Genomic DNA, 24137 nt, shown 5'->3' on the forward strand with positions numbered 1-24137 from the left:
ATCTTCCGCTGAATTAATTGAATCATGGCATAATCTTCAATAGGAGAAATTTCTGGCTTTCATTTGGAAAATTCTGCTATTTCACTCACTGCATTAGGAAAAACCTCTGAACTCAGATCAGTTGTAAACAAAGGGGATCTTTTCTCATAAAATTATCAATCTTTCAAAAAGAAACAAGTGAAAAAGTTCGAACTCGTGAAAAAGAGAGAGAAAGTCAACAGGGATAATTTTTAGTCATATACCTCTAAAGAAAATGGGAAAATCAGAATCCAAAAAAACTTGAAAGAACTCTTGTAGAACAAAACTGAATAAACACATGCACTGCATCATCTGCTGGCATTAATCTTGCAGTCTCAGGACTGCAACAGATCAAAATGAGTCCATAGTGTTAGAGAAATCCCATCTTTGAACCTAAATAAAAGTGTCATATTATGTGTCACTAATTAAAGGAAGTTACTTACAGTTCTTCCCAGTGTGACTAATACATTCTTTAAGCAAGTCATTGTCTTTGATGTCCCACACTGAACGATCTCTCCAATCACCACAAACGTGTCATCAGTATTCTGAAAACGTGTGAGAAAAGGGATGTGCAGGCATTGTTAGTATGTTAGAGGAAGTGAGCTAGAAGAGAAAAAATGTGTCTCTAAAGAGCTGAAATGGAATAATGCAAGAACTGGGGCATTTACTCTCTGACTGCAAACTGCTTTATTTTACTGCCAAAATCAATGATGTTCACTGCCTTTCCTCTGCACCTGTTTCCTTGCTATCAACCTGTGTAGATCACATTTCCAGAATGTCATGTGGAATTCAACCTTTTTGCAGGAATTTTTGCTCATCCACTTCTTTTTAACAGTCATACATGAAGAAAGCTTCAGAAGAAATGTTTAAATCTACGCTAATACAACCACTAAGAAAACAAATTCATTAAAAAAACAAAGATGTAAAATTATGTTGAAGCAGCAAAACTTTGATGCTAAGCATCAAGCAATTGACTTGCAATCCATTACAAATGGGGAAATTTATGGGATTTAAGACTGAGCCTGTGTTGAAGTGCTTTGCTGGATTGGTGCCATTTAATTAAATTAAGCCATATCAAGCTCCAGCAGAGCTTAATGCCTCATGCTCTTCAAGAGATTTAGGAATGAAACGGGAGATTGTTCATACCTTGGCTAAGACATAATGGCAGTTGCCATGAAAATTGAATCTCTTATTATCGAACGTTGTTATATGGAATCCTCCATCTATATTGCAGATTCCGGAACAGGGCAGAGAGATACAGCTCCAGTGACCTCCTTTGCAAGTACTGTACAAATCCCAAAAAGGAGCAGTTAGAATAAACATAGCTTTAAAAGAGCAAAGGTGAGACAACATCTTGATCTCAATCTGCACAGATGACACCCTCTTTGTCTTTTTAACTTGTTATTTGGCTGCTTATTAAATCTCTGTGAGAGGAAGACTTTCAATTAGTCCCTTAAAGTGTGAAGGTTGAATGCTTCTTAGTGAGAGAGTTAACTGCACTGGGCTTTGAACTAGCTATGGGGTCACCTCCAAGGGAAATCTTACAGTAAGCATCTACTACCGACCTCCAAACCAAGATGGTAAGGCCAACAAAGCAATATTTGGGTCACTTAAGCAAGCTTTGGGTCAACAGAACCTGATTCTTCTGAGTGATTTCAACTGTCCAGGTGTCTGCTTGAAGAACAATACAGCAGCTCACACGTCATCCATCAGATTCCTGGAATGCCTAGAGGACTGCTTCCTCATACTAATGTTAGCTGTGCCAACCAGGAATGAGGAACTGCTGGATTTGCTACACACAAACCAAATAAACCTGGTTTGTAGTATCTTGGCTAGTGATAGCTTTGGCTGTAGTGATCTCAATATTGTGGAGTTTGGGAACCTGCTGAGGACACTGCAGGTTAGTACTAAGACCAAGGATTTTAGATTTTAGAAGGGAAAACTTCAGCTTGCTCAGAGCCCATTTGAGAGGGATTCTGTGGGAAGTTTCCATGGAGGATAGAGGAGTTAGCAAGTGCTGAGAGTTTTTCACAAATGCACACTTGGAAGCACAAAAACAGTTCATCCCCTTTAAAGTTAAGGGAAGTAGGTAGAGCAAAAGACCCCACTGGCTTAACTATGAGCTTCTGAGTCTGCTCAATACCAGAAGAGAAGTGAACCAGAGATGGAAAAGCAGACAAATATCCACTGAGAACTACAAGGGCATTGCCAGGGTGTGCAGGGATGCAGCTGGAAAAGCAAAAGTTCATCTTGAATTGAAATTGGCCAGAGAATCACAGAATCCTTCAGGAGAATCATAGAATATGATTATCCTTCCGAGGGATACTGAGTTGATTAAGCAAGAAATGTTGTTCAGGGCCTAAATCATTTACTTGACTTTTTAAAGAAAGAACAAACTGCTTCAGGCAGGATCTTGCAACATTTTAAGCTGCTGATGACACTGTTCAGCAAGTTGTTGATGCAACATTTCAGCAGCTAATTGTGGAGAACCTGAGATAATGAGCAGTTAGAATTCTTAGAGCAGTGCACACAAGAGAACAGCCCAGTCATGTTAACTCGGGCTTTGTGAGGAGTAAGAATGTGGCTATACGGAAACCATCCAGAGCCAATCAAGTTCAGTTCCTCAAAACTGCAGGTTTTGTGGAGTATTACCTTAAAATGCAGGAAATATTCGATCCAGAGGGGTTTGCAGAACACCTGGCCTACCCCGACATGCACAGCGTATTTCATTCCTCTCTATAGTAAAGGTTAGGCTATGGTCAAGAAATGATGCTGTGTCACAGGAGCTCAAATAACACATACAGCTGTTCATTCACTGGATAACTCACAGTAAGAAATAAAACTGGTTTGAGAATAATATACCTGAAGTCTTATCACCTTTCAGTAGTGTAGAGTGGAGATGGGTTCAAGCTACAGGGTTTTTTCTAAAACAAATCATTCTCAAGGATCAGGACTTCTGAGATCCAGGACTTGAAACAGCCTTTTGTAGATCTAGAGGTGGTTGGAACTGTAACTGGTTAACATGGTATGGCTCCTTGCCTCACTTTAGGGACCAGTGCCTCTGAACTAATCATCAAAGAGTCTCATTCTTCTGCATTCTGAAATCTTGATCTCAGTTTTTGCTGGCAGTTCCAAGTGAGGGTGATAATTATGTGAGGTTGTGGACTCCCCCAAGTTTCATGTACTGTTGAAATTCAGACCCAGGTTTTGCATTATTATTAAAGACAAATGTTAGTAATAAGGGGGGAAAAAATAATAAAAGAACAGAATACAACTCATGAACACTCTGAAATAAATGCCTCTGCCTTGTTAGTGCAATCAAGTCCGCAACAGTACCAGTTTTGGCAGGGAGTGGAGTAAGTCCCTCCAGATGAGTAGACTTTGCCTTGAAACATACAGGGGCAGCTGTCTCTGGGGATGCATTTTTTGCCACCGAGGTCATCAAGGATGGTTCCTGTTCAGACACATTGGCTAGTTAATACGTCTTTGGTAAGTCTGGGAAACACCATCAAGGAAAATTAGAGTAAAGAAAAAACTCTGGACTATTGAGCATTTCTGGATGGGGATATGTTTTAAGGAAAACACCACACTAGGCCCTTTCGGGTGTTAATGGATGGGAAACATTTCTTACCAGACCTCATAGGAAAACGGTGCAAAACCCAAAGAATATCTCTTCATGCTACTGAAATTTGTCACTGTGAGCCAGTTTCCATCCTTTTCTAATAGTGAATCTAACAGAGATCAGACCCCCATTTAGCTTCTACTTCTTGTGCAAACTTGCACATGCACAAACCTGGCAATGCGTTATTACATGTGACTTCACCTACAGCAAGATCCAGCGCCATAACAGGGAGGCGCCTCTTCACACATCTTCACCTGCATTCTTACTGTCTAGAGAATAACCCTCCTTTTCCCACATCTGTACCGTTTTTCTCTCTAGTCCTCAGAAACCTTTCCCTTCCCTCCTCCAGTGTCAGGATCTTGACTCTTTAGAGACCTGGATCTTCCAATAAGAAAGTTGTTAAATCATTCTAGAAAAAAAAGTTTATTAATTTGTTTTAGTGTAAAATGTTAAAGGAAAAAAAAAATGCCACTAACTGAAAGGGAACAAACTCCCTCTTTGTCCCTTGATGTGTGTGACCCATTGGAAGAAGCGCAATGCCTTACCAGGAGGACAGAAACAGCCATCTGTACATGGGGCTTTACAGATCTTGCTTCTTTCTGGGTCAGCGCATGTGTCAGCACAGGAGTTTCCACATTCCATGTACTCCATGTTGTCTGGGCATTCCTGATCTGCAAGACCAAAAGAAAATAGGGTATGTTAATGATATATTTATAAGACCCCTCAAATCATTGTATCACCACCCAAATCCTTCCTCCTCCTTTCCCCTGTATCTCGTTTGCTAAACTTTCTATCCAGATGTGTCATGTTTGTTTAACCTCTAAAGGAACTTTTTATGGTCACTTTTACTTCATCTTTGGAGAAAACAGTACTGCTGGAAAATATGTTATTTCACATTATTTTACTAGCTCAAGGTTGGCTGAAGTCATGATGCAAGCACAGAACACCGGATAATAGTTTGTTCTTGCCTGAAGCATCAGTCATTCTGGCATTAATTTTCTATCCCAATCCACACCAGCAGTTTGGGAGAATTACTTGCAGTCTTCCCCCTGGGTTTACTGAGTACGAAAACACAGGGTAAGCTAAGGACAAACACATTAGACTTCTCCGTGACTTCTGACTAGATGTCAACATTTAAAACAAGGCTATTCATGAGTTAAATGCATGGTAAAATTCAAAACAGAACTGGAGAAAACTTAGCCATAAGGAGGAGGGGGATAATATTAAGTTATAGTTCTAATTTAAGGAGCAAAATCAAGTTAAATTTGTAGGAGCTTTTTCGTTAACAATATTTTGGACAAAGTACTTCTATAGATTGATTCACAATAGTTAACAGATCTCCTGGTTTTGCTCTGCTGGGATCAGAATACATACATTTATGCCTGACCTGAAAGAAATCTCCAGAGCAGTAGTTACTTACAGCAAAGTTCTTTGGTTCTCCATTCCCCAGGGTCTCCCTTCCTGAGGACACAGTCTCGAGAATACTGGTTTAAAGTGCTGCATATGCAGCTGGAAACCAAATCAGAGTGAGAAGAATTAATTGCACAGTGGCACATGTCTTCAGTGCAGGTCTCTACATAGTCATCAAATGCAACGACTCTGGGGCAATTGCCGAAACGGGACATAAGTTTCTTGCATTTTTTTTTCTGTAAAGAAGAAAAGAATGACAATAAAAGCAATACCTGTCATTTTACCAACTTTCGGGTTTAAGGATGCACACCCCAATTCTTGATGATGCAACTCCAGGGTTACAGGATAATTCAGGTTGGAAGGGACCTTGGGAGATTATCCACTCTTACTTTCTGTCATGAGGTCCTTTTTCTTGGACTGTAAACTGTCATTCAGTCGTGCATTTTCCCATTATCTATTTCTTTAACACTTTAATAGTATATTCTTTAATCTAAAAGATCAACATTTTTCTCAGATTCATGGGTAGACTCCCAAAAAATTCTGTTCAGTGCATGCTCTGTAATTAACGCTTGTTTCAACACAGCCTCTCCAGGGCTGTTGTTCAGGAAGGTTTATACTTCTTGGCCACTTATACTTACATATTTACTGCATCTATTGTCTTCCCTCCTAGGATGTCTTCCAGTGTGGTCATCTGGACTCACATCAGCACACTTTTCTGATGGATCCTCTACTTTGTGGAAGTTCCCAAACTGCCTCGGATGCATTTTATACCCTGCAAAATCCCCGGAGGCATCTGAGTAACTGCCTGCAATTCTTTAGATCAGTCAATGGGCTATAAAGATGCACTTAATCTTTGGGCTCTAAGGCAGTATTCTCTTCAGCAAATGCCCCAATTTAACCACAGCATCCATATTGTAGAGGATGTCAGCATCATATATGTAACTTCTGCTGAGCTAAAGCCAGGAATCTTGCACACTTGTATCAATCGCATGAGTCCCTTAACCTTTCTATTCCACCATATCACTTCGAAAGACTTCTGGTTTTTATGAGTGTATTTGATCTTACAGAGTTTTGTATTTGCATGTGTAATGATCATACATTTTAGTTTGCCTTCTACTATCACAACCTAGTGGGTGCCTTAGGTGCGTATGTTTGCAATCATCTGGAAATCTATTACTTTTTACAGGCTAGAGAAGTTGGGAAGACAGAGCAAGAGGAAGACAGGCACACAGTGCATGTATGTAACAATTACACTAGCTAGAGGAGTGCATTTTCCCAGTGCATTACCAGAAACTCGATCCCAGACGTGAGAAATCTTTCTGACAAAGTTTGAAATTTATAAATTTTTATGGAGAGTATGCATTAATTGCCATTCTCTGATTATTTTTCTTTTTTAAAAAAAGGTTTAATAGACAGATTTCTGACCAGGTCTATTGTCCTATAATGACTCAGTCCCTTGAGAGCAGGCCTGAGGGAATGACTTCCACAAAAGCATTGTTTTCAGGTGCTTTACCACTAGGTTTTCTGGAAACAGAAGCCCTTCTAAAGCCCTCAGCTCTAGGAGCCATGTGACTTGCCAAGGCTCTCAATTGATACTAAATAATATGACGAATAAAGTTTCAAGAAGAGATACTCCATGCAGAAACAGGATTTTTCTTCCTGAAAATTATTTTCCTCAAGACAAAAGAGTGTGAAAGTGAGAATAAATTTTGGACTTTTATGTGCAGTAGATCTTAGCCTGGGTAGGCAGAATGACTACAGCCTGCTCGACCCAGGGAGAAGAATGTGTTCAGAGCAGAAAGGAGGGATACGGGAGGCCACCTGGTCCACGGATGGGGAACCAGATACATAAAAAAGAGCCTGTTTTTCTTAGAACATTGCTTCTCAACAGCAAACTGTTTTTTTCCAGATAAATTTGAGCCAGTTTCAGTTTTCATCTGTTGCACTTGTGAAGAGCAGAACCATGACTAAGACGTATCTAAAAATCTTAATATGAAATATGAAAATGAACCCCACTACAAGTGGTACTTTTAATGAAATCTCAGGATTCTTTCTGAATGGGTGAGATAGATGATAAAATTTTTCTGGTGACTTAAGAAGATCAAGTATTATATGAAGGGATGATGGCTTCAGTTCTGCAGCTAATATCCCAGGATGCAGGTTTCATTTCAGCTCATGCAATCTGCTGCAGAATTGTAGCCTCAGCTGTTTGCTGTGTTGGCCTCTTTCCAGTTCAGTGCAATATCTGAAGGTGTCAGTGGATGGCACCACGGTTTTTGCAAAGATGCTCAGTGAAATCTCCCTGGCTCAGTGATGATACTTGCATTTCATTACAGAAGCAAAAATGATCACACTTGATATCCAACTGTAAAATGATGAAAATGGAAGGACAGAAAATGCACTTGTGCCGCATTTGAGCCTACCAGGTCCTTAAAGTTTGCTACTATCAGTGGGAAACCTGGCAAAATTGCTGCATGATAGTAAGGCAATTAATTTGGTTTAAAGAGGTTTGAGACTCTAGCAAGTTTGCAAACAACAGAGGAATCCAAATCATCCCAGAAACTCTTAAAATACATCTCCTGTACATGGAAATGTTAATGTATTTCAAATTGTCTGTCAGGAAATCTGAAACCCTGCTTAGGAGAAGCAGATATCAAGTTTTGTGTCAGGTCTTAACAGTTCTGTTCTATGTGGAACACGATGTATTCGTGGCCTACCATCCAAAATCAAATCATTCTTCTCACTGCCATCATAGTTCCCACACAGACCACAGATTTTCTCTTTATATGTTTCTTCCAGGTCCAGCTACAAAAAAAAAAAAAAAAAGGAAAGAGGAAACCCAGAGTTTAAAGGCTTTTCCCCTCATCATCAGCACGTTACAAAGTGGTTCACAATAGAAGAGCGTGGTAGCAGAAATGCTCATTACCAATTTGTAGCAGTCTCCTTTTCTGTTACAAAACTGCCAGAAAACTTACCTGCGGACAAGTTGACTTAAATAGGAAGATAATCTTCTAGCAATTGTCATTCTTATCTACTAAAGAGCTAACTGAAACATGCTGAATACTGGGCTAATCCTTTGACCAGTGTCTCCCAGTATAAAGTAACTGGCATATAGACATGTGGTACCTCTTGCAAGGTACTACAGCTCCACTCTGGGCAGGTCAGATAACTGTGCTCTAATGCTGGATGCTGCAAAGAAGCAGCTTCTGGTCAGCTGCTAGCCATATCTAAGGCTTTTTCTAGTCCATAGGCTAAATGGAAAACTTCACAGCATTTCAGGGGCATGTCTGTCCAGCATAACTTGTTCTGTCCATCCTCGGGGGCAGTAAAGAGCCAGATTAGCACATTATTGCCTTGCCAGATAAAACTACTGCACCTAATCACTCCAACATGCTTGGAGATTAGTACTGGCATCACTCAGGTCCACCAAAAAGAGGCAGTGCTTTTCCTACATGTGTGTCACCCTAAAACTGTGTCCACTCTACAGATAGGGCCTGTAATACTTCAGGTATCAGTTAGTACAGGGGAAGGGGAGAAGAAAACACTTAATGAAACCAGAATTTGAATACCACTTGATTGCTTTCTGATTTTTTTTCCCTCTCCATTCACCTTTTGCCCTCTATCTGTCTCTCTGAACTGCAAAACATGATATACAACTTTCATTTATTCATTCTCAGTTCTGATGGTGGAGGATAAGTGTTCACACCCAAATGTGTAAATACGCTGTTGCAAAAGAGGATATTTTAGCAAGGGATGTACAGAGGGGAATTCCCACATAGCAAGACTTTGGAATGAGACAGGCCAAGGTCCGAACTGGCCACACAGATTGGTTTCCCACACAGGATGTGCATCGAGACAGAGCGTAAGTAACAAGTCAGAGCTGGAGGGACTGTCTGTGCTGCTGCCAGGGCCCCGTGGAGGAATAAGATAACTACAGAGCTGCTATCTCCAGGGTTAACAGTGGCACCTTTTGTCACATAAAATCAGTTGGGAATTCCTGGAGGTTGTGACTCCGTGCCCCTCCCCCATGAAACTATTACCTAGTTGCTGATCTCAGCAATTGAGGTGGCCACCAGATTCAGCAGTCAGCTCAGAGATAACTTGTTTTTCATCTCAACCAAAACTCATGTCCCTATCAGCTTGTGGATACAGTGATACCTCCCCCCCCCCCCCCCCCCGCCCCAATCTATCAGCATGGTTCCTGCATCCAGCTCTGCTTTTCATCACTAATGAGGTTCACCAAGAGAAAAACAACTAACTGGCTGTTCATACTAGGAGAGTGTCAGCCCAGTTCCACTTGAGTGTCAGGCCCAGCTTGGAAGTGACTTGGAAGTAAGTACAGGTGTCCTCAATCAGGATGCTCTTCAAGCTGAAGGGCATGGGGATCCTGGAAATTGGAGGGAACAAAACAGATTGCATTGAAAAAAAAGACCGATGAAATCCTATCAGAGATACAGGAAGAAAAACTAGAGTCAAAAGGAGTTAAATAAGCTATGGATATGTTCTTTCCAAGGTCAGCCTTCATCCACACAATGCATTAAATTTAGCTATGATCACTTTGTCCACTATGACCTTTTAACAACCGTAATCCACGACACAATGTAGTATGGTCATGAGTGTGTCAACACTACATTAGTCACCTGACTGATACCAATGCAGCTCTGTTTGTTTACATATCCCGAGGACCTAACCCAAAAGCCTATAAGGAGCAAGATCATGATACTGGGAAAATGACCCTCCACATGAGGATACTGCAGCTTCCCATCATCCCTACAACCTTTCCTTGACATTTGGGGTTCACAGAGCTGTGAAAAGAGCTCTGTTCTGTTACTCAGGTACTGACATGACTCAGACCTAGATTATTTTTTTATCTCACCAATGCACTTACCATTCATTTTCCCAGAGTCTGAAAAAATTAGAAAAATCAGAAAATGGCTTAAAGATAGATTTCTTGCTCCTTTTATTTAGAAGATACATGTGGGCTTTGGTACTACAATTACATCTAAGTGATACTATTCTATATTTGGTTGTTTCTAGAAGGATGTCAAGAGAAGACAGCCCATGTGTTTGCAATTTTCTCTCCAACAAGATTGTGAGGATTTTTCCCAGAGTCAAAGCTTGTCTTGGCCCTTCATACCTATCTATATGCTGGAAGCAGGTCACTGCATTTCTCATGAGGACTACCCTTACAATTGTGCCCAACTTTCAACTACTGTTGCATATGACATTTTACTTGTGGAGTATTTTTACCCTTCTGTTTGCAATGCTCTTTCTGGTTCATTTCATATTGGAATTAAAAGCGTAGATTTTGACTTCTTGAAACTTCTGTCTTTTGTGTAAGAGGATCCCAAGACAAGCTGTGATCTGCAAAGCAGTCCAATTTTCTAGAATAATCTATCTGGAAACAGAAAATGTTTTCTAAAAGGACCATCTGTTCCTGAACAACAACGTACAAGCGTAAGTTAGAAATAATGTTCTGAGAAAAAAAAAAATAAATGAAGGTTTTACAAAATCAAAACCTTCTATAAATAAAGTGTTGATTTAATCTCTTTCCCTTCAACCCTCCCTCCCAAATCAGGAAACCTAGACCTTCTGTTTTTATAACATACACATTGCCTTTTCTTAACATGTTGGTGTTGATCTCTGGGAGATGCAGTTTACATGCTTCTTGCCTCCTCCACCACTGAGGGTGGACTCTTTGCAATACCCTGTTCAAAGTGCTATGAACATATCGTACACAGCCGTTTGCATCTCTGCAGCACAGGACCACTTTCTAGACAGACCACCTGTTGCTAATACATAGCAATAGAACTCCTGTACAAGAAAACAACAGCATGGTCTTTACTCACTTGTTCCCATTCACTGTGATGCCTGTCTCCTTCACCTCCAAGATCATTCCATCAATAGTGACAGTGAAGTAGATCAGGAAGCTATTCTTGGCACTACGCCTGATTTGGATGTTAAAGTCCTGGTAGCTGTCATTGCAGTGCGAAGCAAAGACATATGTGCAGGTTCCAGGAAAAGTGAACTTAACACGGTCAAATGTATGAAAGTGGAAGTTGCCCCAGGTGGCACATTCACTCCTACTGACAGTAGAGACCTGGACTAAAGACAGAGTCATAGGAAGGAGGCTTAGTAATTCACCACACATGAAGTGCTTACCTTTTTTTTGTTGAAAAACATTAAAGGAGATATTTTCAAAGGCAAAAATGTTAACCCCTGGAAGATACTACCTTGTGTGAAGGAGTTTCACCTCACTGAACTTTTGAAGTCCATGTCAGAGATACCTCCAATGTGAGCAGGTGAGCCCAGGCTCCTCTGAAGTTAAATGAGAAGTAGAAGAGGTTCAGCTTCCCTATCTTACATATCTACCTAGGACGAATATGATCCAAGAGTGCATGTTTCTCTCCAGTGTCTATAAAGGTTGTGGAGGGGTGCCAATGTAGATGACATCCCCCAGTATTTACATTGTAGATACTTTTCCACTCTAGATGTCTAAAGTGAAGTGAGGGGAATCCCTTCCTGGCTGCCTAAATCTCACTTCTATTCTTGAAATCATGCTTCTTAACACAGGCAAGACTTTGGTCCAAAGTCTTAAATTGAGTCCCTTTCAGGAGATAGCACAGGTGGCATAACTATTCGGTAAAATGGCAGCTGCTGATCTCAGCAATTGAGGTTGCCACCAGATTCAGCAGTCAGCTCAGAGATACTTGTTTTTCATCTCAACAAAAACTCATGCCTGGGTTGTCTAACTTGTACATCTGTCGAAGGCATTGATACATACTTTAAGCGCATGTAAGACATGACTTCAGAAAACGGTTGAAAATGGGCAAAATTCTTTGTGTTGTTTATTGCAGCACATTCAGGAAAATCATCATAGCAACATCCATCACTGATCAAATCAAAACCAGTCATTAATGTACTCAGTGAACTCTAGAATATTATTAAATACTCCTACCTAAGAACCAGCAGGGGAACACTGAAAAATTCAGATCTTGATGTTAGAAATGCATAACACAAGTGCCAAGAAGTCCTTACAGAAACAGCTATTTAGAGGGACTGTCATTTGCCATAGACATTGACAGCACTAAAATGGAGTAGGGTAATTTAGCACTTTTCTACACAAGGAGGGGAAATGAGAAAGTCTGGCTATTCTTGGAAGAGGAGTTGCTAAAATTACTAAAACTGCAATAATTATCACATCAATTCTTTGTGTATTAAGCAACTGGGAGAAGTGTAAGACATTCGAAACCAAAGCAGGAGGTAACAGTGCAGCAGACCACAAAAAATGTGATTACTCCTAATGCAGTATTTCATACTGGTCAATCAAGCCTAGCAGGAATTACGGTAACATACTTCTATAAAGAATATATGTGAAATGTGTTGAAAAGGGTGTCACCGTTTTTTTTATAAGGCAGGCTTCTTCCAGAGAGTCTCCTCTTTAAGATTAGTCACTTAGGACATAAACCAGTTGATAGTAGTGAAAGAAAAAAATTAAAATACTTAAATGGTTGACATTAAAGATGACAGTGTACAATGTTAAACAGTATCTGGAATGCCTACAGATCTTACATGAATAAATTACACATTTTCATTTGACAGCTCTATTTCTCACCTAAGGAGAGCAATATGTGAGCAAAAAATCTGAGAATGAGATTTTTTTCTTACCTATCTGAACTGGTTCTTTGCCCTTGCAACAACTCCAAATTAGGCAGAAGATCCAAAATGACCTCCCCTTTTTTATTTCCATCTTGCCATGAAGCAGTAACTTGAAAATCCTTCCAGGGAAGTGTTTTTTTCTTGGCTTATAGGCAGTTTTTTATAGTCCAGGAATTTGGCGTGAGAACAAAACCTTGACGGCAGGGTCCCTGAAAGGTGGAGCTTCATTCAATTTTCTTTCAGTGGTTCACGTTTAGCACCCAGCAACCTCCTGTCTTTCAGACAAGACAGGCATAGAGTTTGCTCTTGCTTTATGTGGAGACAGAGAGCTGTCCTTTTCTTATTCCCTTTCTTTAATACAGGTCCCCCCACCTCTACAGTGTTGTTTTTTCTTTGGCAACAATAGTTTTCTTATTTTTGTCTGATCAGTAATAAGAAATCATTGCCTTCTTTCAGGGCTTTTCTCTGGCTTGTATGTCAGCACAGTCCCCCAGCTCAAGAAAAAGTGTTGCCTCTGTTAGCTTGATGGCAACTTCGAAGTGTTAGAGCAAAAAATATTGTAAAGGTCAGGCATAATGTATAGTTTATTTAGAGCAAAAACTTCTGGCAGGAGGGCAACGTCCTTTAAGAAGTGTATCCAAAATATCTTACCACAAAGGCCAGAGACTCCTTCAACAGACTAGGAGTGACGTTAGTGCACAAAGTGCAAACTTCTCACCTCTGCTGCACGAATGGGATTCAACTGCATCACTCAGACATGGAAAGTTAATTTATTCTTTAAGCACACAAAAGTGGTGGTTTCTCCAAACACCACTTTCTCCAAAAAGCAGGGACCAAGTCCCACCAAAATGTAGACCACAATTCCTTCCTTCACCTCCTATATTATATATTACACCCTTGCTATCCGAGTGCTTTCATACCCTATCTCATACCCATAAAAAATGCAGTGGGCTTAGTCATGAAGTCATCTACATTCCACAGTAGGACAGCTCTTAGAGACCCTGTCACAGTGGTTTGATGTCAGTAATTTTAGGGTCTCTTTTAGAGATCTACTTGCTCTGTTGGCGCAAGCTGACCTAGTGTTCCTTCACCTTATTCGTGCCATGTGGGAGCTGCTCCTGACGCAGAGGAAGCCTCTCACCTATTCCCTGCAAATCAAACACAGGTAACAGTCCTTCCCACACTTTCAACTCTTCCATGCCCCTTTGGGAATGCACTAATGCCAGAATGATTGCCAGTAGTAAGTGGGCACATATACAGTTTAAAGTGGGAGTAGTTTCACCCCTGTTGCAAGTCCTCAGGTCGAGTGTCTCTGTGCACTCCCTGGGGAATATGCATGGCCTTTTATCTGCTTGGCAGACAGCAAGCTGGTCCTTGAGGACTGCGCCTTGCTCACTGCTTTACCAAGCTTTCTGGCATTTACTGTGTCCCAGAGCTGGCCCACTGTTTCTTTCAGTTGTTCCCCCTACGCAGTTATGACCTGCTTACCAAGTGACTTATAGAACTGCAGGTGCAAACATCTGCCAGATGAAGATTTGCTGCTGCGGTTGCCCTTAAGAAAATCCTGCACTAACAGGTGAGAGCATTGTGCCGTACATGAAACATGAGTTCGTGTTACCCCTTTCCCACTGTCCGTGCCCCATTAATTCCATTGTCAGTCGCACTTGAGGCAGGGCACTACTGGAAGGTAAAGTCTGTTCTTGAAGCCCTGCCAATTTGGCTGGAATACAGAATGAACAACCTTTACGGCACCAGTAATGGAAGTAATAGGCTTCTGCTGGTTTTCCTTTTAATCACAACATATCTGCCTGCTGATCGCCATCCGAATAGTTACAGAGTAAACCAGCAGAATATCTAGTAGATAAACTGAACCATGAGAATATGACATTGTAGATAGGAGAATGATCTGAAATCGAGTACAGTGCAATAGTAACACTCAAATTTAGCAGATTCCCCATGGTACCTTTCAAACTGAGTTCTTGTTCATGCCACAGCTTTAATGGCAGGTGTGGGGAAGGGAGAAGAACATGGGTCAGCAGACCACGGACACTGACAAAGAGAGCTTAGTTGAGGATAAAGACAAAAAGATGAAACCTATTAATTCTCCCAAATCAAAGATAGTGTCAAAATCCAAATGCAGAACTCTGTTGAGTTAGAGTCATTTTTTTTTTTAATCATGGTCCTCTTGCTTTCCCATTCCCACCCAGTAAATCAAGACACCTATTTCATTCATATGAGAGCAGAAAGAAGAACAGAACTCTAGGAGTGTGATTCCTGACCCTAGAAAAAAAAAAAAAAATCGCTTTATTCTGAGTGGGCAGCACAAAACCAGCGGGAACCACATATGAACTACTTGCCAACGACACCCTGTAAGTTGGAGTAGTCCTTAGATAACAAAGACACGGTGAGGCTGACCACTGCAACTCCCAGGCCTTTGTCTTTTACATGTGGAGTGGTTCAGGGGAAAGCCAGGGTGGGCAGGAGGGGTGAGCTAAGGCATGATTTCCCCCTCCAAGCCCCACTTAGCACTTAGGAAAAACATTCCAAGTTTAGTCTGGGAAAAACATGAACAGCACATGTTAAAATTGTGTCAAAGGAACAGACAGAATAAAATAAATAGTTCATCGACCCACCATCCATTCATCAGAAAAAGGAGTATTAGTCACCTGAGATCCTCCCCTGAGAAAAAGCAAGAGTACATCACTTGCTGCTCAGAGAAACAGGAAAACCAGTCCTCTTGCTCTGTATCTAGCCATTTTCTTACCTCTGCTTGTCTGCTCTGTTATTTTTTTCATTCCTTTACCATTTCTTGGGGATAACAATTCCTCTCAGTGACTAACCAGAGCTGCTGCTTCTGACTTCTCCACAGAGAGTGCTGGCTACACTCCTTAGAAATCACCAGATGCTTCAATCCCCTGCAATGATTTCAGGGCTACTGACAGGGGAAGGATATTTGCATTCAAATTATGTTTTTATGTTAAAGTGTGGCAACACTGAGGTTTTTGGAATAAAAACATGGTCGTTTTTCAGAAGGAAATTCAGATTGAAGGGAGCTTGTAAATATGTTGATCACTTACCACTGAATCATTGATATTGCAGGCACGCAGATGATAACTATTCCCCCCGCAGTGACATACTGGGATAAATAACTCCTCCCTTTATTGGGCCCTGCAGCATAAGAGGCCTTCAATCTGCTGCAGCTGTACTAGCAAAAAGAACAATTCCTCTTGGCCCCTTTACAGCCCATTTCATGGATCATTTGCCATTAAAGGGTATGTGATTTTAGTAAATACAATAGGTAAATATTAACTCAGCTTCTTTATCACCACTGACTCACTGGAGATAAGCCACCATGAAGCTAATGCAATACACCAGTGACTCACATCTCATATTTTTTAATACAGAATTGGTAAAGAGTCGCTCAGATTGGGGACATCTGGTGAATTAATGCCATTCATAGCCAGCCACCATACTGAAGCCTGGCAGTTGCGTTTGTATCATACCCCTCTGTCAAACGGTGATCCCATACGTACTGTAAAGTGTTAAGAGACCAAGACTTTTCAAACATACCATCCTGGGGCAGTCCAAGCACTGGTGGGTTTAGTTTGGAAGTTCTCTAATATTCTAGTTCATTTCAGGCAAAGCTGATACTGCTTCTTAAAATGTCAATCCACATTAAAATGGTGTTCTACAAGCAATGCCTACATAATGACTCTAGAGAAATGCTGTCTCCTTCATTAACAAGATAATGCTGGCTAGGGAAACAATATTTTGGGTTTGGTGTCAAGCCCTCTTGTGTTGATAATTCACATGATAAAAAGAATCTGAAGTTAATTTAGCAAAATATTTTACATGATTGATGGTTACAATACTAATTTGCACATTCTAAATTGTCAGAAGAATTCAAGAACAACATGGATCATATATTTACCCATGATATAATCACATAAAATTTAGCAAATTCACATCAAAATTTATTTGATCCATCAGGTATGCATTCACCCCTCAGTTTGAAATGACTGGCAGTAAGTATAAGGTGATCTGTAACAGTCAGAGGAAAAGCCAGGAATGGATCTCTGTCATTAAATGTCATTTAAATATATGAAAAATGTCTTCAGTATTTTAATGTTGATAGGAGATGGTTGAGTGTTTTCTTACATTTTGACTTAGAATGAACACAAAGCTCCTTAACCTCTCATCTTGCCATAGGATTTATTGACTTTTCCTGAACTAATCAAGGACATTAGTTACTCCTGTTTGCAAGGAATCAGTTCAACTGCTCTTTTCTGGTTTCTGGTGGGGCTTTTTGTTTTTGTTTTTTTTGGTGTTTTTGTTGTTTTTGGTTTTTTTTTTAAGATGTAGATCTTTCAAAATCCACATACAAGGAATAATGACATGTCTGATTTGTGTTTGTGCACACAGGTCTCATTGACCTATTGGCACTTCCTCACGTAAGAAAGACTCCCTGCACAGAAAGCCATCTCATCAGAAGGCTGGGTCCTTGAGCTTTTTCTACTTGAAAGATTTTTCTTTCTTAAAGAGCCTTCCTGGTGAAAAATATGAGTAGCAGAACAAAGGGAACCCAGGGCCCTGTGTGGGGAAGGGTATGAACATTCTGCTTTAAGAATTTAAGCTTTATGGGTTTCAATCTAGGGCAGATTCCACCCCTTTTTTAAAAAGCAACTTCTTATTTCATGGATGCCAAGACAATTCAGAAAAAGCCACTGCATACTTAATACTGAAGTCTCTATGACCCTGAAAGTACATGAAATTTCATACGCAGTAACCACATCCACCATGACTAGAACTTATGGCAAGACAAAAGAAAAGCAGAGAGATAGGACAGAGAACAGGATGACGTGAGAAGCTAAGCAACCTTGGCCTGTTATTCTTATAAACTGGAGTTATACTGTGTCTCTATTAAGGATCTGATTTAAAATTCTGTCAGAGCATTTCTACTGGACTCATGAGATTATGATCCTTCCAACATGAACGGTGGCACTTTGCAGTAAGCAACTGGAGTTTTTATGTCATCCAAGTTGCAGAGCTTGCCTTTTCTTGAACACTGTAAAACCAAAGCAGTTTTGTAGGTAGCTGAATATCAATTTTCTTTTAAATTCAAATGACTATCCAGACAGAGGAAAAAACAGACTAATCAGATCACAGTCTTTCCTCAGGCCTCTGCTTAGCATGTTGCAGATTTAGCCACCCAATAACTAGCTGCCCTTAGTGTGCTGTGTTTAGCTCAGGCTCCCTGTGTTTTTAAGAAGAATGAGTGTACAGCTCTCATAGGTCCAAAAAATCCCCAAATGCACTAGTCCAAAGATAGAGTCTATGGAAATTTCAGTGCTGTGTCAGGTCACAGGCACCGTGTAAAGCCGTGTTCCTTGATCACAGTTCCTGTTGCCTTTTGTTTCTGCTTAAAAGAGAGCTGCGTGAGCCAAAGGTGCTCCTTCTCAACCTCAGCTCTGCCATACTTACTCTCTACTTGATTTCTGCCAGTTAGGGTAGTTGTATGCATCTTGCTTAACTCAGTATCCAAAGTTATTTCTCTACCTTGCCCCCGACATACATGCTAATCTTTGCATGATTTGAAAATCTGTGATGTTTTTCTTATCATTGGGTCAGACTGAGATTAACAGCCTTGGTATAATCAGGTGGTAGCTGCTTCTATGTGTGAAGATACATATATGTGTATACATTCAGTTAGTCTTCACACATACATATGTGTGAAGACTAACTGAATTAGGCTCTCATGACTAGTCCTTCTATTTAGACTTCCAAGCAAATGAGAAGGATTTCACCTGTCAAATATACAATTTAATATGACCAGGAACAGACTTCCAAATGATTCTTACCAGCTGCTTTTTGTAAGCTATTGCTTATCATTGGAAGATCCATGACTTCCTGGAATGAAGGAAACTCAGTGGCAGGTGGGAGAACCCGTTTCTTCGCCAGATGCAGAGAGGAGGCTAGCCAAAAGCACAGCAAAAGGTAACATACAGTGTCTTCTGTCTTTAAACCACTCTGCAACAGAAAGACATTCTGATATGCAAGTTGTTGCACGGAAGCAATATCAAAACCACATTATGAGTTCTACTATGTTTGGTGAGTTTTTTTCAAAGTCTTGAAATAAGGAAAAAATTACAGTAGTGTTTTTCACTGATCTAGAGACAAATTTGTGAAAGAAATTCAAGAACATCACATGAGTGCTGAAAAACTGGAACATTAAATGAAGTCCAGTTTGAACATCTCAGGTTTTAAAAGGTTGGCACTGAAAAAGAAAGATAATTTTCTATGTTACTGATGGAAATATAACTTACGAAGCCTAGTTGGAAGATAGTCTGGGAGGCTGCCAGTTAAGAATGCAGTTGTTTGTGACAGCCTGAAAAGATTGAGTTAATTTAGTAAATCTGGCCTAGGAAGAGTGCTACTTAACTTGAAGAAGTTGTTTTGCCTTAAAATGCCCCTACCCTTCAAAGCTTGTTCTGGAAGATGGAATTTCAGAAATTATAAATCAGTTCTACAGTTATTTAGTTATTTCAGTTTTTGTAGGACATAAAGTTCACAAGTATTTTCTTTCCTATGATCTTAGAGTTTGTAAGTCTATTTCTGCCTCTTTTCCCAGTATCTGAGTTTGCTTTGCTCCACAAGTTCAAATAACAAGCACAGTAACTACATGATTATTTACTTTGGGTTTTGCCTTTGCTGGTCCTTTCATTGGGGCTTACGTGCAGACTTACATGTGCTTAGCTCAGTGAAGTGTGGTTTAGCAAAATACAGTCCAACAGTAAACATACAGAAAATTTTATCTTCATCTTCCTCTTCTACAGCACAAAGTGATAACGTTATAATACATAGTTACATCACTAAACAAGGTAGTTATTAGATCAGAAATCTCTACCTTGTATTACACTGGGGAGGTTTTTTTGTGTTTTGCATCTTTTTCCTTTCTGAAGCCCATCTGCCTCACCTCAGATAGCAGCAGTGATTTCTCCATACTGCTAACATTTTTCTTTCTACCCCTAGTGTTCCCAAAACGCTTATCCAGTAACAGTTCATACAGCTGTGTTCACTTCATCAGCAAATCTGAGAACTCCTTTTTAACTCCAGACGTAAGTTCTCACTGTATTACTGTAGACTTATGTTAACAACACTGAGTTTCCAGTGCAACTCCAGGTAATTGAGAAGAAATTGTCTGAGCTTCAGTCTACCTTGGCGAAGACTACAACTGGAAACAAACCTCATGTACTTCCACAGATACAGTGCATGCCACAATTGCCTTGCTTCCAGGGAAGCATGTAACCTACCATAAGGAAGGCTTGGGGTGCATCTAAGGGAATATTTGTGTGTATCTCCCCAAAGAACCCACACTGCAATAGGACAGTGAGCTTTTTCTTTTTGCTTAGCAGAGTCACCAAGTGTGTCAAGAGCTGCACGGGAGGCCCTCAGCTGCAGTGTTCTTTACTCGTGTGGCAACGCACCCTCCCTGAGCTGCAGCCAACCCACGTGGGTTTGGTCCAGCATTTGGCAGTGGTCTCCTACAGCTAGCTCTATGCTGTGAGGAGCTTCCTTCATGATTGCAGCTGCCTGGGAAGGTTTTTCTTGAGCTTCCAGATGCCTTAGAGCAGTCTGCACCTGAGGCAAGGACTCAAAATCACAACCTCTGGCGATCAAGGCAATAATCATGCTCAGGTAAATCCCAGCTTCAGCCTGTACTTGGGAATTTCAGCCTGCCTGTATCTGCCCTTCCTTCCCTTAGGAAAAGAAGCAATAATGCCATGATTTTGTTTTGTTTTGTTCACCAGAATGTCCAAGCAGGTTCAAATTATTCTTTGAGGGCATCAGGGACATGTTCAAACCCCATGCTTAGAGGAACTCTTCTCATCTGTTGCTTAGGGACAATGTGACAAAGTGAGGCCAAACCAAGCAGCTCTTGGAGAGCAAGACCTAGTACCCTGACTTTTGGTGCCTTCAAAGGTTGTGTGTCTAGAAGTCCCACTTGCCTCTCGCTTTTTTTCTAGGCAAAACAAAAATTGTTGGGTAACTGGAGATTAAGAAACTGGAGTAACTGGAGAAAAAGAAACAAAACAAAAAGAAAACCTTTGGCATCAATGAAAGTAGGAGGCTAGACAACGTCTAAGAAGAGATGAACACAGGACTTGGGCATGGAGACATGACAACGTGTTAACTACTCTGCCACCCAGCTGAACTCTGCTGGGGCTCTTGCTACTGCTCCCTTCTTGCTAGACTCTAGAAGACAAGGAAATTCCTGGAGAATGGAGTCATTCTTGAAGGACAGTTGGAGTCAAGTCTGTTCTCTTCCAGCACCAATGCTTTTTATGAAGCTGCCAATGTCCTTTGCAGTAGGTCCTGCCTGGGACACAATGGGATCAGAAGGTTCCACCATCTCCTCTGAGCTCCTGAAGGGCTGACATTGCCTTGTGAGACATTTCTTCAGTTTGTCCCCTGGGTTTTCCAGATGAATCTCTGTTTGTGACCTGCAGACCCAACAGCTCTTTCTTAAGAAAGAAAATGGTAGGGCAGATCTCCATGTACTTCCAAGAGGGTTGTGGGAACAAAAAATAGTGCTGCTCACTGTCACTAATAGAATCACAGAATCATCTAGGTTGGAAAGGACCTTGAAGATCATCCAGTCCAACTGTTAACCAAGCACTGACAGCTTCCAATTACACCAGATCCCTCAGCGCTATGTCAACCCGACTCTTGAACCCCTCCAGGGATCCCGGGGACTCCCCCCCTGCCCTGGGCAGCCCATTCCAACGCCCAACAGCCCCTTCTGCACAGAAATCCTTCCTCAGAGCCAGCCTGACCCTGCCCTGGGCAGCTTGAGGCCATTCCCTCGGGGCCTGGCGCTGGGGCCTTGGCTCCAGAGACTCATCCCTCCTCTCTGCACCCTCCTGTCAGGGAGTTGCAAAGGGCCAGGCGGTCTCCTCTCAGCCTCCTCTTCTCCAGACTAAACCCCCCCAGTTCCCTCAGCCGCTCCCCAGCAGACCTGTGCTCCAGACCCTGCCCCAGCTCCGTTGCCCTTCTCTGGCCACGCTCGAGTCATTCAATGGCCTTTTTGGGGTGAGGGGCCCAAAGCTGAACACAGGAATCGAGGGGCGGCCTCACCAGTGCCGAGCCCAGGGCTCAGATCCCTTCCCTGTCCCTGCTGGCCACACCAGTGCTGACACAAGCCAGGATGCCATTGGCCTTCTTGGCCCCTTGGGCACACTGCTGGCTCATTATCAACCCCCCCCCAACACCCTCACCCCCGGTCCCTCTCTGACTGGCAGCTCTCCAGCCACTCCTCCCCAAGCCTGTAGCACTTCTGGGGTTTTATATAAATATAAATACTCTCTTTGTAGACACAGACAGTTAAAACTTATTTCCTTCCTTCTCTCCAAAAGATGATTTGTGGATTTCTCTGCTGGAAAAAGTCTAATCTGTTCAATTTTGTCATCTAGTTCCAAAGGAAAAACAGGTGTGAACTGAACTGCAAAGTTCTAGGTGATTAAAAGTGCAGAAAGGGGTGGAGGTTTGACATGTACAGTTTGACCTGGAACTGCCAAACACTTGTAAGCAAGAATTCTCTGACAGCACCCACTTTGGAGCCTGCTTGTGGGCAGCACTGACCCAGCACCAAAACTGAAGCAGCTGCTGTAATCCAGAGCACCACAAGGAACACCATCCTGTGCATGCCTGTAAATTCCTGCCAGAATAATTTTTCTTCAGTGCTTATTAAGAGCATACAACTGTCTTGGGGAAATACCAACATTCATTTTTCTCAGAGGTAAAACCCTGTACTTGAGGAAGTACAAACTCCCTTTTGGAGGCAGCTTGCTTTTTTGTGTCCGAAGGGATTCTACATTATTAGCCATAGACTGCCCTGTAGTGGTGAAGCCAAAATCTGCAGCCTTACTGACTTTTATACAGGATCTTTCAACTTCCTTGTTTAGAAGCAGTTTGTCCAGCACTAGAAGGGACAGAAAGAGACCATGCAAACTAAAGAACAAAAGAAAAATATTAAGCAAGGGAGATTTTAGCCTTCAGTGTAAATACAGTGTGCAGCAAAATGCCACCACTGACTTGGAATATTTTAACTCTTTTTAATAGGGAACAAGACAGATTTGATCACACCTTGTATCTCCTTGTCTCCAGAAGGTATTTGCTGCCATCAGTCAAATTTAACTGCAAAAATTAAGATCTCAAAGACAGCTAAATGTCAACAGATTTTGAGAAAAGTGGTTTTTACAAACAACTCAAGGAAAAGTACGGCTGTAGAGTCAGCACAGAATTTGTTACACTGAAAGAATCCTCAGAGGAAAGTCGTCTGCTAAGTGGCCCAGGAGATAAGTCCCAATCACATCTCACAATGGACTTAGAGATAGAAATCCTTAGAAACCCATACTAAAGCAGAAACCAGACTTCATTATTTCTGAAGCTTGCTTTGCAAGCTCACAAATCTCACCCCTCCACCCCCCACCCCCCAAATTAGCTGTCTAATCATAATATTCTAAAGATGCAAAATTTCTGTAGTTTCATTTCCTGTGCATTCCTACCAGTGTCTGCATTCTACATTGCAACACATTTGGCAGGGTTAGCAGTAGCACAAAATGGTGCCATCAATCCTTTAGGTCGCAAAGTTGGCTGTGCATCAAGCAGTTACTTTAAGTTCTCAGAAGGATAAAGCACAATTAGTGTTCATTAACAGAGCCAAAATAATACCAGAAGCATTTTTCACACGCAACAGAAGGTGTGGATTACCCTCATTGTACTTCAGAAGATTCAAGAGAGATATCCATCTCTCAGCTAATCTCCTTCATCTCCCCTTACAGTAAGATGAGATAAACAGGCACTTTAGAATGCAGTTCAGCTAATCTCCTTTGGATATGTCCTTTGTTGTGAGACAAATGAATGTCGAAAATGGCTATTTGTCTCCATTTCCTGTAAAGCCTTGTATTATTAACTTGGCGATGAACATTTGTTTTGCAAACGTTGGAATTTGGAGACCTCCTACTGTAGCACTAACTATACATCACTCAAACACTGACTGAACTTCATATTCTCATAGTTGAGGGACTACTTTCTGAGTGAAAATACATAACTATGATGAACTGAGACACTTCTAACATACTCAGCCCTGCTAAAATGAGATCTGGTGCTGAACTAGAAGTTTCTCCAAGTCATCTGAATCACTTCATGATGCGTTATTCATCTTTGGCTTTGTTCTGCCAGACAGCATCAAATCTGTCCCACCTTACACATTGGGTCCTCCAGACAGCTTCTGATATTTCAGTTTTTAAGGAGCCAGAAGTAAATGCCCCCAAAATTTAGGAAGTATGTCAGCTGACCTCCTATAACTTGAAAAATAACTTTTCTTTTTTAAAACTCAGGCTCATCAAGACAGCACGTGAATAAGTAC

General features: G+C 41.2%; 1 protein-coding gene across 1 annotated transcript in view; it reads right to left on the reverse strand.

Moving 5' to 3' along the window:
* The window catches only part of LOC141965789 (mucin-5B), a 45738-nt gene extending 32938 nt beyond the window's left edge, over positions 1-12800 (reverse strand). The window contains exons 1-10 of the mRNA XM_074917781.1: positions 12719-12800; positions 10900-11155; positions 9323-9437; positions 7768-7855; positions 5689-5822; positions 5061-5286; positions 4186-4311; positions 3355-3472; positions 1165-1303; positions 462-563 (exon numbers count right to left, since the gene is read on the reverse strand). Coding sequence (XP_074773882.1) covers positions 462-563; positions 1165-1303; positions 3355-3472; positions 4186-4311; positions 5061-5286; positions 5689-5822; positions 7768-7855; positions 9323-9437; positions 10900-11155; positions 12719-12800 — 1386 coding nt within the window. The remainder of the gene's footprint in view (positions 1-461; positions 564-1164; positions 1304-3354; positions 3473-4185; positions 4312-5060; positions 5287-5688; positions 5823-7767; positions 7856-9322; positions 9438-10899; positions 11156-12718) is intronic.
* Between the last annotated feature and the right edge of the window lie 11337 nt (positions 12801-24137).

This window comes from Athene noctua, chromosome 14 (genome assembly GCF_965140245.1).
Source record: "Athene noctua chromosome 14, bAthNoc1.hap1.1, whole genome shotgun sequence".
Classification (NCBI taxonomy): Eukaryota; Metazoa; Chordata; class Aves; order Strigiformes; family Strigidae; genus Athene; species Athene noctua.